We start from the raw sequence: 15266 nt of genomic DNA, 5'->3' as shown, positions 1-15266 counted from the left end.
TGTGGCAGTTATTTTTGGGTTTTTGAAAGCTTAAATTGGCGTTGCCAGACTATGTGGGATAAAGTGTCGATTTTAGTGTGTATACACTTCTCATTTACGTCTTTTGCTCGTCAGTGTGACCAGCCGGCGTAAAGACAAAAATCGACACTTTTTCGGAAAAACTCATAGTATTTTGAATAGTAAAACCGGCGGGCACACTGCACAAACAGGAATCATTGAAAAAAAAACGCGAAACAGAAAAAGCAGATCCAGATTTAATAATAATTAAACATATTAAATCTATTATTTAATACTAATAATTCGTGTTTGGTGTGCAAAGTGCAAAAGGGTAACTTTTTAGCCCGCTAATAAAGATCTTGTGCGCGAAGGCCTTGTGTTTTTGTTGACGTCGCCGTCGTCATCATCGTCTTGTGACTGTGTCTATTTGAGTCGGAGGAAAGAAAGAAAAGAAAGTCGTAAAATATAGAAAACTAGAAAACTTGGGGAGGAGGAGTCGTACACATCCACACACACACACTTGCACACAAAGAAACACAGACACACACACGGAGCCCCCCACTCACACCAACACACGGGCGGACTGCAGCAGCAACAAAAAAGTAAAACAACAATAAAGACAGCAACATTGCAGGTGAGCGCAAGAGAGCGGGGGCAAACATTTCTCTCTTTTGTGTTTGTCGTAATTGTGTGTGTGTTTGTTTTTTTTTTTATATTATTTAAGTTTGTCTTATAAATATTAAGGATCCCCCCCATTTAAATGTTATTCCCCCGCTAACATTTTTAGTTATTTATGATAACGCTTGGCCTTTATTTGTTTCGTTGATTTTCGTGCGTGCTTATTGATAAGTGCCGTTAGCCGGTCGAAAAATTAGTCATAGGCCTCCGGTCAACAGAGGCGTAGCGGTCGAAAAGGGGGCGGGGGGGCGTTGGCCCAAAAGGTGGAACAGGTTTATGCGAAAAGGGGGGCCCCTCTTTGCGTATGAGTAATGAATGAAGTTCGCATTTTTGTGCCCCCCAACGGTTGTGTGAGTGTGTGTGTCTGCTAGTTTGAGTAGTTTGAGTGTCACAAATGAAATCTAATCGCATTTCTGACTCGTTATCACACGCACACACACCAATGGATGAGCACCCATGGACAACTGCAGAAGCAGTCATAATAATAGGAATCGCTCACTAATTAAGTTTCTTAAATTAAAGATATTACTTCCAACCGAACATTATTAGTTTACAATATCAAATGTATTATGTTTCAATTTAAAAAGAATTTAAAACATATCCATTTCCAACTGCTATTATTATGACCGCCACTGTGCTTTCACAACTATATAATATACGCCCGCATTTACAACAGATGCAGCAAACTCTGGAAAATGCAACTATGTATGTATGTATGTATATGGGTGAGGGAGGTACGGGGCACGGAACTTGCTGTCGCCAGCGATCATGTTGCACAGTGGGCATCATCAGCGACCAATGACCTTCATGGACAGTGGTTAACCCTTAGCACCTGGATAACAAAAGCATCAGAGAGAAGAGATAAACGTAAATCACAAGCAAACATTTCATTTTGCCGGAAAAGCTTATCATTATCCAGTGGAATTTTGAACAAAGCTTTTCGCTAGCTCTGAAAACTGAAAACATAACATAGTAGTTCTTAAGTTTTGTATTAGTCATGAATTTGTGGGAAGAGAGTAATTAGTAATTAGTGGAATTCAGTTAATTATTGCCTCAGGAGTAAATAAACAACGATTTTGTATGTTTTTCAATGAAAAACCCTAACCAGATTTCTTACTAAAACAACTAATAACTTTTATAACTTGCCAACAGATATTTTTAAACTTTCAAGGTTTAATTGAGTGTTTAGATTCTTAGGAACAATTAATGTTTATGTTCTATACTATTATTTCAAATGTTTACCTGATAATGTTTTAATTATGTCAATAAACGCAAAGACTATATGTTTTATTAAGGTATTTAAACTGATGACCAATTTATTTAGAACCACTTTTATATGAGAGTTTCTTATTAAATTTAAATTTATTTAAAGTAGGTCAAGGGATTAAAATCAAACTCAATAAGCACATTAAATAACCATTTAAGACCTCTGAGCCGTAATACTTATAGACTCTTCCCCTAGAACGATCTTTCAGAGGGTTAATGGGACAGGCTATCATCAATATAGCAATCACCTTAGCGGAAACATGCTAAACGGCTAACAAAACTGGACGTCAAACAGCCTCGTGAATGTGGAATATTTCGATTTGAAATAATTGCGTTTAGATACAATAAGTAATATCGAGCAAATCAGTTCAGTTCCAATCCGTATACCAATCGGGCAACACCTTAACCTCGGGCAAAGTTCCTCCTCTCCTCCTTTCGGGTTTTTAGTTCGGTGTTTGGAGCGTGTTGTCAAGCTTTTTCCGCGGACACGTTCATTGAACCGATTCCGTCAAGGCTCTCTGCCTTGGAACAAAGTAAAATCGCAACTCGTTCAGCATTCTGTTTGTTTTGATACCCACACACAAGTGAACTTTAATTTTTGGCAATAAAACGGCGACGTTTTGCCGAAAGTCAAGTGCAAAACACAAAGAAAGCTCCCCGTTCCGGCCTCCGTCCCCATCTGCCACTTTCGGTTGCTCTGTCTGGCATTCAATTTACTCAAGTTCACCAGGCGACCAAAAACAGACCAAAAAAACCAACCAATATCATCTCTCGACTCTTGCACTTCATTTGCGTAGTTTTCCTCGTCTTACTGCGCGACATTTAATTGAATTATTTCGCCTTCTTGGGGCGTAACGAAAACAAACAAAATGACAGCCCTTCCGCTCATTTCCCGGCTATCGTGTCGTTACTACAACGATGACGACTATGGATCGGTCAATGAATCCAATCCCTCCATCTCCCCAGATGCTAAAGTTCCACCCATTATCACTTTGGTTTCTCGAATAGCTCGAATACTTGTCCAACGGGTTTATCTGTGGACTATAGTTTCAAGGCGGGTTCTCTGCGGCACTCCAATATGTGTCAAGTGCGTTGTTTACACGATATAACATAAAGAACGAAAATAAAACAGAAAATCAAAATAAATAAATGTCAGACGTTAACAAGAAACGGGCTTATAGAGAAACTACAAAGATTCTCCAGTTGTTAACTGGTTGTTGATTCGCATGTCCGAATTCTTTGCGGTAACTACGGTACAGTGCGTTTTAAAGTTCTGCACTCACTTTTCAGAGGTGGGAAATATAAGCATAAAAAAAATATTATAACATTATTTTATCCACAAGATACATGAACTCTTATCTTATAATTATCATTACAATAATTAAACCTCACGTAAATGTGTTTATTATTCACTGACATTTGATAAAAATATATCGCTTTATTAGGCAATATTTCATGAAGAATGAATGAGACATATATTCATTTATTCATATTGTTTGTATAAAAATAATACAACAAAATTACAATTTAAATTTAACATACGCACTGTTATAAAATTTCTTTTTATCTGCTTCAGACGTAAGCAACATCAACTTACAGACTTTTAAAAACAGAAAAAGGTATAAATATTTTGAATATATATGCACGTTGCTATCTTATCGTTAAACAGCTTAGCTTTGAAACGGTCATCTGGTTTATAAATTATATTCTCGAATTGTATGCCCGAGTAACCCCTTATTTGAAATTCTTCTTAAAGAACTTTTGCTTCTGTGCCAGCGCCCAGCCAATCGATAACAATTTGATTATCTTGTGTGCACTTTTTTTGTTTTGCATTTAAAAATAGATGAGCGCACCTCGACAAAGAAAAGAAAGGAACAATCAATTCATTTGCTATAATTTCTAGCTATAGTTGTTTCGCCGTTTGGTTTTAAATGCATAATGCAGCTTACGCTCAGAATTTGCATATCCAGACATGGACGTAGACGACTGTCTGTCCAAGGGCCTCCCTTTGGTTTCCTCCTCTTTGGTTATTTTACATTTTTGCGGCTTCACGCTTGGGTCTGTCATGGGTTAAGTTCAAGCAAAAGGCATTGGATGCAGTGAGGGGCCTATCCACTAAGTGGAAACTGTTGTCAAGGGATCTTTAAGTAATAAAACTTAAGCAATTTAAGGGTTCAAGAAAGCTATAAAAACAAGTCTTTAAAGATGCATTACCTTAGATCTTTGTATAATCTTCCGTTTCTCTTGGTTTCTAAGTTAAAGATCAATGCAAATATTTTTATTTATAATTTCAAGCCAAAGTATCTAAGATTGCTATGTTTTATATCCCAATTCTTTGTACATTTTGAAAAAGAATATGTATGTAGATCATTATAAAATGATTTTTGCTTTTTATTCCATATATCTAATTAATATATTTTCAATTCATTTAAACATATTTTCTGAATGTGGTATAAATAATTTTTATTATTTTTATAACAATATCGTATTTGAAATCTTATGAGCACTTGAGCCAAGATCGAATGGGTTTACAATCTCTCGATTGTTGTTTCTTTTATTGGTCAGAGTATTAAACAGTCGGCTTTTGTTTATTCAAGGGAAATACTCTCTGCTATGTTTCGTTTTATTTTTGCTCCATGTTGTTATTCATTTCGGTTTGCATTTTGTTTGCCCGCAAATTGAATTATTTCCCCTAGGCGTTGGAGGGCCCTGGACTTGGTGGGTCCAGCTATTGCGAGTTCTGGTTCTTTACCCGCATTTTGGGGCAGTGCACGCGCAAAAACCTTCGACCGGCGTTTCAAATTCACTTGGGTTTATTTCAATTTCGACTGGTTTTCTATTTTAACATATGCTTTCACTCTTTTTTTGTTTCGGTGCACTTGAGTTTTGAGTTCGGCAAATTATTATGTATAGTATCTATGGAACTATGTGTGTTTTGCACCACTGCAACGTCGATAACATTAACAACCGACATCTGACTATAAAAATATATATATATATTAATATGTATATCCGTATCTGTACTCTTATACTATGTATTTTGATTGTATTTATCTTGTATCTCATACTTAGCTTGCTTTGGAGCACTTAAACAGCAATAAACAAAAACAAAAAACGAAAAAAATACAATAAGAGAAAAAGAATCTCAAGCTTTTGCAAGCAAAAGTCTCTTGTATAGAAAATAAAAAGCAAAGTCAAACGCAAAAACAAACGAAAAGTAAGTCTCAATGTTAATACATCTCATTTAAAAAACAATAAGTTCTCTTCTCCAACTACACCGCCAAAAGATTAAATCAAATTCAATAGAATGGTATTATCTATCAGAATGTGTATATTTAACCGATCCGATTTGATTTTGAGTTCAACTTTGACACGATTCCCACTACACAAAGAGCAGCAACAGCAGCAGCATATTCATCGATTACTCATCACATACCATGAAACACTGTTCCACACCGTTTGTGTTTTAGTTTTTGTTCAGATTTTGTAATCCGACACCCACAAATGCTACATACATTCCAACACACATTAGATTCGAAATTCCATTCAGCAAAACTTTAGAGATACCGTCAAAATAAAATAGAAAAAAAAAAACAAAAATCCAAAATTCGATCAACACCGATTTGCAATCACATCAAGCGGAACTTTCACAGCGACAAAAGTTATCCCGAGAACGAACGAATAAACCCATCCTCTCTCCCTACCACAAATCCACCTCGCAATTCCCCCAAAAAGGGTATGATCGAGCCGGTATAGCCATGCTAACACTCCCTTCCATCCTTCTCGTCACACAGTGAGAAAGCAAAAGGACGATATGCAGGTCAATGTCGCGGGTCTACGCCGAAATATCAAGAACCTTGCGCACAACTACTCCGATGCTCAGGTGAGTGATCTACATGATCTTCGATAACATCGAAATCCCCTAACTAAACTCTTTCCTCCAAACAGGTCAAAGTGCGTGAGGCCACCTCCAATGACCCATGGGGTCCATCGGCCGCCATTATGGGTGAGATAGCGGATCTCACCTACAATGTGGTGGCCTTCTCCGAGATCATGCAGATGATATGGAAGCGTCTCAATGATCACGGCAAGAACTGGCGCCACGTCTACAAGGCACTCATACTGCTGGAGTATCTGATCAAGACCGGCACAGAGAAGGTTGCTCAGCAATGCAAGGAGAATATCTTCGCCATCCAGACGTTGCGCGAGTTTGTTTACTTTGAGGAGGGCAAGGACCAGGGAACTCACGTCCGGGAGAAGGCCAAGCAATTGGTAAACCTGCTCAAGGATGACGAACGGCTCAAGAACGAGCGAGTCAAAGCACTGAAGGCCAAGGAGCGATTCGCCCAGCATCCAAGCGGTTTCGGTAGCGATGGCTACATAGATGGACCCTCGCAGCGAGATTTGCCACCAGGATGGCAAGAGGAGCCGCCCAAGTCTGTCTCCGAGCTGGAAATGGTTCGTCCGCAGACGGCTGGAGAGGAGGAACTGCAGCTTCAGCTAGCCATGGCCATGTCGCGAGAGGAAGCCGAGCAGGAGGAGGCCAAGCGCCGCAGCGACGATGTGCGTCTCCAGCTGGCACTCAGCCAAAGCGAGCAGGACTTTAAGTGAGTTTTTGCGAGGTATATATTTCTGAATCTATATCTAATTCTGTAATATTCTCAGCGTGAGGGATCACAACGGTCGTCCGATTCCCGCACCCAAGAAGGAGGAGCCCCAGAGTCATTTGCTGGATCTGCTGGACATTTCTTTGGGCGCCACCAGTATCTCGAGTCCACCGCTGGGCGCTGCAGGCGGCGCCCCTGCTGCCATTGTCGATCCGTGGGCCACGCCCGGTCCACGAGCACCTAGCCAGTTGTCGGATCCCTGGTCGGGAACCTCCTCGCCCCAGGTTGATCCCTGGCATCCCAATGCTGCGCCACGTACCATCATGAGTAGCGGAGTGCCCATGAGTTCTGCGGCACCGGGAGGAGCATCTGGTGATGCTTGGGGAGCACGCAACCAGTCGCCATCAGTCGCATCGGGCTCCTCCAACGAGGGCTGGCTGCAAACCAACGGCAATGCCAATCAGAATGGACGTGGAGCCACTCCAGCGGGAGCTCCAGTTGATGCCTGGATTTCGAAATCGACAGCCGGAGCAGCTTTGGCGGCTGCACCAGTCAACCATCATGCGGCAAACAATGGCAGCTCTCCAGCGGATCCATGGCTGGCGGAACCATCCGCTGCGGCAGGAGGAGGCGGAGGAGCTGGTGCTGCCGCTTCAGCAGATCCATGGGCGGGTGGAGCTGCACCACAGTCAGGAGCGGCAGCATTGGATGACCCCTGGAAAGCACTAGGAACAGGCGCCATTAAGGTGAGCACACTGTTTGGCTAATCGTGTTAGGATTCCTCCAATTATATAATTGCATTATCTTAGGAACTAACTAAAATTCAGATAATTAAATAATCTAATCAAAGCTTCCAAAGATAATGTCAGGAGAACATAGTTTGCTAAATCAGAACAAGATTATTAACCTTCTTGAGGGAAATTTTAAACTTCATTTTGAATTTAAATTAATTTTTCGTTTTAATTGCAGAAACCATCCCCGGAATTTGACGAGTTCGACTTGATTACCAACCGAAACAAGAGCGAGCTAAGCAATTCCAACGCCTCCAACAACAATAACAACGGTAAGGAAAATAGATACCAGCTGAGTAAACATATCAAGCTCTCATTTCTATAAAACTACTACTTTTTAGCTTCTCTGCTCGATGACATGGATCCGCTTTCGTCCAACTATGGAAACGGCAGCAGTATGCATCCATCAACGGGGGCCACTGCAAAGAAACCGCTGAAGGATCCGCACTCATTCCTTGGCGAGAACTCGGCGCTGGTTAACCTGGACAATTTGATCAAACCGATTGCGCCGCAGACACAAACGGGAAATGCTCCAGCCTACAATCCCTTCAGCGACAACGTGATGCCACCCAAGACGAATCTATTCCAGCAACAGCAGCCAGCCGTGAGTTGTGCATAAAGATCTCCTAGAATTCATGGTCTAACAACTTTCTTTAATGTGCAAAACAGGTGCCGTCCATCAACCAGCTGAAACAGCAGGCTCCCTTCGCAGTCAGCATGAACCAGGATCCTTGGGCACCTGTTATGGGTGGCGTCAGTGCTCCTTCCCAGGTGAGTTTTGGATACGAAAAGGTGACAGATTAACATGGAGATGGAGTACGTCTGAGGTGCTAGGGATTCTTCGTACTTGAACTTAATCTTTTGAGGTTTTTTTTTATTACTGTCTGATGATTTATCGGCATTTCTGTTTACTTTCCAAACAACACTATCTTATCATTTTACGTATGCATTTTGATTTCCTTTACGTCATTTCGTTTGTTTTTGAGCAACTGTTGCATGTCGATACCTTAAATCCTCCCAGCCAAAACTTCCGCCTCCCGTGCGTCCGACCAGCCTCAATTTGGGGCCCTCTTCCGTGGGTGAATTTCAATTGCTGAGTGCGTTTAGTAATCCCATCATTCCCTCCGCCACCATCATCCCCCAGCCACAGACCAGTTCGCAGGTGTACAATCATCAATACAATGGTCACATCACCAGCTCAAGCAGCACCAGCACCAGCACCAACACCATGTACAACCATGTGAGTCCCAGTCCCGGCATCGATGGCATCCGCAACATGGACATATTCAGCGAGCGACCCTATTTCAATAGTCCAACAGCGCCATCCGATGATTCCTACAATATGTACAATAGCCCAAGCAACATTAACAACAATTATGGAACTCCGGGAATCTATTCAAGCTATGCTGCCACCTACAGCAGTGCCCTGTCCGAATCCCTGGCTGAAACTCCGGGCGTCAGTGTTGCTCCCATTGGTTTTGTGGACGATCCTGCCTCCAGGTTCGGCCCCACCTCATCCGCTGCCGCCGGTCACTGCAAGCTGGAAGTGAGTGTGAGCCGCCGCCGTCGTCGTTGAAGTTGAAGTTGTGTGTGTTGCGCCAAAAAAGATATCCCAAATACTACTTCCTCTGCCAGATTTGTTGTCGTTTTATCGTTTCTATTGTTTCGCTTGCGTTTTTATCTTTAGTTTTGTGTTTTCTTCTTTCTGTTGAATTAGTTTCCTTTTCGTTTGACTAGCAAGTATGAGAATTACGAACTGCTAACTGGGGAGGACAGTGAGGGAAACTGTGTTCGCATAGCTTCCTTCGCTGCTCCTTCGGAAAAAAACAACGTACGCATCTTGACCAGAAAGCAGAAAGCTTTGCTAAAAAAACCAGTTGATCCATAACATTTTCTAATTGTAGCCAACCATGGAGGCTTGGACGCTTAAATAAAACACATACAATATGCAATAAATGCGAATAATGGGTAAAATGTCTTTCGAATGTGCATGCTCTGCTATCTAACTCCTGTAGTAGCCTTTCCTTCTAACAATTACTTAATCCCTCTATACCCACTGGCTAGAATAACACACTAAACAACGCTCTTTGACTTTGCATGTAGTTTGCTTTTAGCGTGAAAATTAGAATTAGATAAGGAAGCTTTCAAAACAAAAATCTAATAAAATATCTGAAACCTTACAGCAAAACAACAACATGCCGTGGATAAAGCCGGAAGGAGCTACAAACCCGTTTTTGTCGTAAACATAAAAGTCGATCAATGAAGCAGGAGCAACAGAGAGGGATCGTCAACTAATCAAGGTCTGGCCGGTGTATGGAGAAGCAACCAATTTTAGCAGAGAGATATATGAATTAATTAATAAATTATGTGTAAGGAAGTATTATTAAACTGTAAAATATGTGATGTACGTGAGAGAGAGAGAAACAGAGTAGATCCAGCGATAGGCAGTGAGGAATCGAGCAGCCAAGATGAGTGAATTAAGAACTCTGCCTGGATTTCCCTTAGGAAGCTTGCAAATTCAAACATAACTTGCAATAACTAATCCATGTAAACAAAAGTCCCCAGGGCCCAGCCACTCAACTGACTATGAAATTATCCACCATACGATTTACATTTTAATTCCCACACTTTTAATCCCTTTTAAGTTGAGTGCTGGACTTGGGGATTATCGATCGATCCTTAGTTGAGATCCCCTGCTGTTTGATTGATTTGTATCCTTGTTGAGGCGATTACCAAAAACTAAAAACAGGATTCACAAAAAACGGCAGCGAAATCCGAAATCGAGTCCAAATGAGAGATGCAAAAATGAAAACTAAAAAATTGTTATATAGCTTTAAAGATTGCATAATTGGTAAAGAGAAAAAGTGTTGAAAACAAATTAATGTGTGCTTGTAATTGTACATTTTTTTTACGTTCTTATATTGTGAAATTTATTGTACATGTGCGTGTGCAAAAAACAAAAAAAAAATAACAAGAATTAAAGGCTTTTGGCTAAATCGATTTTTAAACACACATTTTGAAGATTTTTGTCGAGTTTGCAGTTGATTTGTGTTTGTGCATTCGCTTTTGGTCCACCTTCAAGACACAATGCATACACGAGTTTGCTGTTGAACACTTTTACATTAGCGACTAGTTTCAAATTTACAAGAACCTTTGAACCACATTATACATATATATACAAAGAACAATATGGCAAGAGCAAAACGAAACAAAAACAACAGAGCAAAACAAAGTAATGGTATACATTTAGGTTAGAATACGTAATGAATTGTATAAGCGTAACTTAATGATAACAAAATATACATACACGTAAAACATAGAAAACTCAAATCTCTTTTGCAAGTAACTTTTACTCACTACGCCCTGGCATATTTTCATATTAAAAATTTGTATTTTATTTATAAAAACAAACAAAATATGTGTGTGTAGGAAGTTGATGTAAAAGTCAGACCACTTTTGATGCCGACACAAAGTGCTAAGCGGGCTCATGAGTGTGCCAATGGCCTGGGGGCCTCCACTTGACAGCCAGCGCCAGCGTTCAACACTTTGTTTGGGGCGCCAACAGGCAGCATCCGACGAAACGGACAAAGGCAATCCCAGTTCCAATACCAATCCCGATCCCGATCCCGATCCCGATCCCCACAGCAACGGCAGCACGATTATGCTAATTTCGGGGGGCCGCCAGAGTGCAGCATTAACGGAGCACGCCCACCGCATATGGCAGTGATATTTTGGCCAGCCAGCCAGTCAGCCATCTGGGATGGATGCGGATTCGAGATGGGTTTGCGAATGTGGATATGGACGGACGTATGGATATGGATTGCGGGATGTGTTGCGCAAGTGGCGGCCTAGCTGGCAGGCTGGTTTCGGTTTTGATATTTGACATGCGCTGGGGGCCATCAGGAAACTTCGTTTAAATGAAATCAAAATGCACAAATACATAATTTACACAAATTTGCCGTCGACTGGCGGTATGAGTTTATCGCCTTGCTTGGGCACGAAGCGAGTGCGGCTCCTCAGATGGCTGGGAAATGCTTGAGGATTGTATAATCCACTGAATATTCCAGGAGCGAAACAAATGCGGCAAGAGGAGTCTTTCAAGTGGTTCGTCTTTATTTTTTTTGATTGTGAATATTTTTGTTAGTTAACTTATGGGGATAATCGTATACTTTTGTATTTGCTTTGCATTCTGCAGTCCTAATTTTTCAGCACATTCAAGATCCAAGTCACATAGTTGGCCAGCCTGGTGTAGACTCCCGGGAAACGAGGATCAGCACAGCCATGGGCAAAGGATACAATCCCATAGCTACTGCCGTGATGAACCAAAGGAGCACCCGAGTCTCCATAACAATGATCTCGACCAAAGGATGCCGCACACAACATATTGGCTTTAATGGAACGACCTAGACGGGAATAGAGTCGCTGGCAACGCCTCTGATCTATGACATCCACGAATGTGCCACGTAGTGTTAGTTCTGTGTCACTGACATTGGCATTTACACTGCCCCAGCCAGCCACCAGGAGGGTTCTCGGAAGGATATTGAGTCCTGGCAGTGGAAGTCTCACCAGTTGAATGTTGTCACCCAACTGAAAGGGTTCCTTTATCTTTAGCAATGCAATGTCGTTGTCCAGGGTTCGCAGCTTAAAACCCGGATGCAGGATAACACTTTCCACTTCCCTGGTTACCCCTCCCTCTTCGGGGGAAACAGATCCTGCCCGAACATGGTATTTATCCGGATAGTGGACACAATGCCCGGCCGTCAGCAACCATTGGGAGGTAATCAATGCCGAACTGCAAATGTAGTTTCCATTCACACTTAATGAAGCCAACCAGGGTGACACATCAATGGGTAACTCCACACCGCCTATGATCCGTTCCTGCAGCAATTTAGCCCGTATTTTATGGCCACAAATGAGCAATAAAAGTAGCGCCAAAAGTTTCATCATCCGTACAAAAACAAAGCTACCGCTAAGACCTAACCGCGACTGTTAACTGAGAGTTGAGCTCTTGACCTCTGGGCGCGAACTCCAGGCCAAGAAATAAGAAAATAAGAAATAGAATCAAATATGCTAATGACCCCCTGCTTTGCCATATGACCTACTGAAATTGGCATGCATATTGATGAGATTCATAATGATATGACAATATTTATAAGAACGGTGGAACTTGTTCTAATATTGTGCATTATATAGATAGATCTTTTAGATTGGTTTTCCAAAAGGGCCCACATATTTCTTTAGTTTTGGTCATTCCAAACATTTTGCATATATATTAACTTTCAAACCGAATTAATAATATGCGAAAAAGTTGAATAACCTTGCAGATCCGCAAAATAGCAATAGCAAAATAGGTATTCCACTCATTTATAAGGTGTGTTCTGTACAGTAATAAATCAATATAAGCAAACAAGATAAATTGTTCTCCTAGACTCATCTTTATGAGAAATGATTGATAGAAATCGTTGACCTGACCTGATTCATTAGAAGGATACCAACTTAATTCTATACTATTGAAAAGAAATTTAATTTTGTTTTCCTTTAATTATATGTTTAATTCACAATTTAATTTAATGCCTTCTTCTGACCCTTTTAATCCATCTGACATAATCTCCGATATCGACGTAAACCCCTGGATATCTCCTCCTGGCGCATCCGATTCCAAAGGATGTGATTCCAATCAGTACATTCTTGTAGACCAAAGGACCACCAGAGTCGCCGGAGCAAGTGTCACGATTCCTTCGCGCATAGCAAATCATTCGTCTGGTGATTGTGATTCCAGCTCTCCGGTAAGTTCTTACGCACCTGCGACGCCTCACCCGGCAGACTTTAACACCGCGTAAATATCGCTGCACATTCTGAGCATTTTCCGATGCCAATCCCCATCCGCTGGCCAAGCAGCATCGGGGCAGGCGCCTCCTTCTCCGCCTGCGGGGCAACCTTACCCTTTGAACACATCGGTTGTACCGGAGGGGTCTCCTCAACTTCATCATTGCCAGGTCATTGTTCATGGTGTAGTCATTATAACCCCCGTGGGCCACAATCTTCTGGACACGACGCAGCTGTCCACCTCGCCGTTGCTGCACAGATCCGGCACGCACAGAGTAATCCCCGGGTTCACCGATGAAGCAATGGTGGGCCGTAAGGATCCAGCGACGTGACAGGATAACGCATCCACAGATGAAGGATCTACGGTAGTGGAGGGCACACTGATAACGAGCTCTTGTGCATCTGATTCTCTTGCCATTCACAATGCGAGTCGGTAGATAATCCATTGATTCCAAAGCATTTATCGCAGGATTACTGGATATATTCGCAATTGTCAGATAGTCCTGTCTACGGATCTTTGGCGCCTCGTACAGCAGATAGTGGGTGCCATTGTCCAGATAGTGACCATTCCAGGCCGAAATTTGGGTCTGATTACCCGTAACAAGGATCCAAAGATACGCAAATAAAGCGATTGCCGAAGCAAATGGCAGGAGCCTTAAATTCATTTCTTCAACCGATAAGGTTCGCGATGTCTTTCCTACTGAAATCTTGTAGAACAGAGAGTTACCTTTCGACCTTTTACCACAAAGAATCTTTTAGGTTTTTTGCCACCTCTCTCTCTCTCTTATATTTTGTTTGCCATTTATCTTTGGATTCGTTAAAGTAGGCTAAGTCAATTAGCCAAAATTTCGCCCGCAGCAAACAGATTTGATATGCTGTCAAAATATTGAAAAAAAAAAAAATATCGAAACTAAAAATTCGCTAATCGCTTCTGGGGGTTTACTTAATTAATCAATTAATTCCGTTTATTTGTTATTGTCTTAATTAATCGATTTTTTTAGTATGATATTCTTAAAGTGAAAAATATTTATTATATTGGCATAATCTTATAAACAAATATTTCTTATTAGTATTACTACAAATTAACTATACTTTAAATAATATAAAATAGAACATCGGATTTTAAAATGTAAAAAATGTAAAAATGTAAATGTAAGGGTTTTGTGTCCAAAGATACTTTCTGATCTTTAAGAATATAATAAATAATTTAAGGACTCTTTCTTCACAAAGACAATTAGTTTGTGTTTAATCCGATTAACCTACAGAATAAGATCTGGAAATATCATCGTTATTAATGACTCTTCAGCATGTCTAGTTTTCGTAGTTTCTCACTAATTCATTCACTAAAAATTTCGTATTACTGAAAGGATCCATTTGATAAAGTATCGAACTTTACAATAAACACCCGGATAGTTTCTATTGGCACAACCGATGCCAAAGGATACGAGTCCGACTAGCACACCCTTGTGTGTCATTGGACCTCCGGAGTCACCGGAACAGGAATCCGTGCCCTTGGCCTTGGCGCATACCATGTCAGGTAATATTTTCACACCTGTTCCTGCATAATCTCTATTACACTGTTTGCGACCCACGCGGTAAACTGTTGCTCCAAGGGCATAACGCTGGACATTCACAGCATTCGCCGAGGTTAGACCCCAGCCCCAGATATCAAGGACTCTGGGTAATGGATTGGTCGAGGGTGCGGGCAATTTCACCTTTTGCACACACTTTGACAACTTCATGGGTTTCCTGAACTTCATCATGGCCAGATCATGGGTCATAGTATTTGGATTATATCCCTTATTGGCCACGATCAGCTGTACCGTCCGGAGCTGCCCGTAACGCCTCTGTTGAGTCGATCCGCAACGCACCTCGTATTTCCCGGCTGGTCCAACGATGCAATGGTGGGCAGTGAGGCACCATTCTTTGGTCACGAGTACACATCCGCATATAAAGTAATCCTCGTAGTGGACAGAGCACAGCCAAGGACAATCGGTGCACACATTCACTCTGTGACCATTGACAATCCTGTTGGGGAACTCATTGGGCATGCTCAGGGAATTGATGAAGGGATTACTGGATATATTTCCAAAATTGGGAT

At 41.5% G+C, this 15266-nt stretch overlaps 3 protein-coding genes and 1 long non-coding RNA gene across 29 annotated transcripts in view; 1 reads left to right on the top strand and 3 right to left on the bottom strand.

Annotated features, from left to right (window-relative positions):
• The window catches only part of LOC147643481 (uncharacterized), a 162682-nt gene that overhangs the window by 24620 nt on the left and 122796 nt on the right, over nt 1-15266 (bottom strand). The window lies entirely within an intron of this gene.
• Nucleotides 49-10663, top strand: lqf (epsin homolog lqf). 26 transcript variants are annotated; one of them, XM_086834177.1, is made up of 10 exons: nt 49-631; nt 5014-5158; nt 5736-5824; nt 5890-6548; nt 6607-7294; nt 7518-7611; nt 7681-7943; nt 8009-8110; nt 9244-9307; nt 9523-10663. In XM_086834177.1, coding segments are annotated over exons 2-9 (1926 nt in total). In that variant the 5' UTR covers nt 49-631; nt 5014-5157; the 3' UTR covers nt 9274-9307; nt 9523-10663. The 26 variants fall into 26 exon arrangements, with proteins under 26 accessions (XP_086690303.1, XP_086690292.1, XP_086690284.1 ...); XM_086834166.1 differs by lacking the exon at nt 9244-9307 and adding an exon at nt 8484-8885; XM_086834158.1 differs by lacking the exon at nt 9244-9307 and adding an exon at nt 8361-8885.
• LOC110176746 (trypsin 5G1) lies at nt 9999-14061 on the bottom strand. Its single transcript, XM_086834185.1, has one exon. It carries the CDS (start codon nt 12284-12286, stop codon nt 11537-11539), a length of 750 nt encoding a protein of 249 aa, XP_086690311.1. The 5' UTR covers nt 12287-14061; the 3' UTR covers nt 9999-11536.
• Nucleotides 12263-14061, bottom strand: LOC110176718 (mite allergen Der p 3). Its single transcript, XM_020943159.2, has one exon. The coding sequence runs from the start codon at nt 13828-13830 to the stop codon at nt 12907-12909; it is 924 nt and encodes a 307-aa protein (XP_020798818.2). The 5' UTR covers nt 13831-14061; the 3' UTR covers nt 12263-12906.

This window comes from Drosophila serrata, unplaced genomic scaffold, assembly GCF_035046125.1.
Source record: "Drosophila serrata isolate PLE 108 unplaced genomic scaffold, ASM3504612v1 contig_272, whole genome shotgun sequence".
NCBI lineage: Eukaryota > Metazoa > Arthropoda > Insecta > Diptera > Drosophilidae > Drosophila > Drosophila serrata.
The sequence above is the reverse complement of the archived record's forward strand: the minus strand, read 5'-3'. Positions and strand labels throughout refer to the sequence as shown.

Bases quoted from the DNA above. Each gene is read 5' to 3' on its own strand.
- lqf (XM_086834158.1), top strand. The intron at 6,549-6,606 runs GTGAGTTTTTGC...TAATATTCTCAG, and splicing joins CAAAGCGAGCAGGACTTTAA to CGTGAGGGATCACAACGGTC. The intron at 7,295-7,517 runs GTGAGCACACTG...TTTTAATTGCAG, and splicing joins TAGGAACAGGCGCCATTAAG to AAACCATCCCCGGAATTTGA.
- LOC110176718 (XM_020943159.2), bottom strand. From the start codon at position 13,830: ATGAATTTAAGGCTCCTGCCATTTGCTTCGGCAATCGCTTTATTTGCG.
- LOC110176746 (XM_086834185.1), bottom strand. From the start codon at position 12,286: ATGATGAAACTTTTGGCGCTACTTTTATTGCTCATTTGTGGCCATAAA.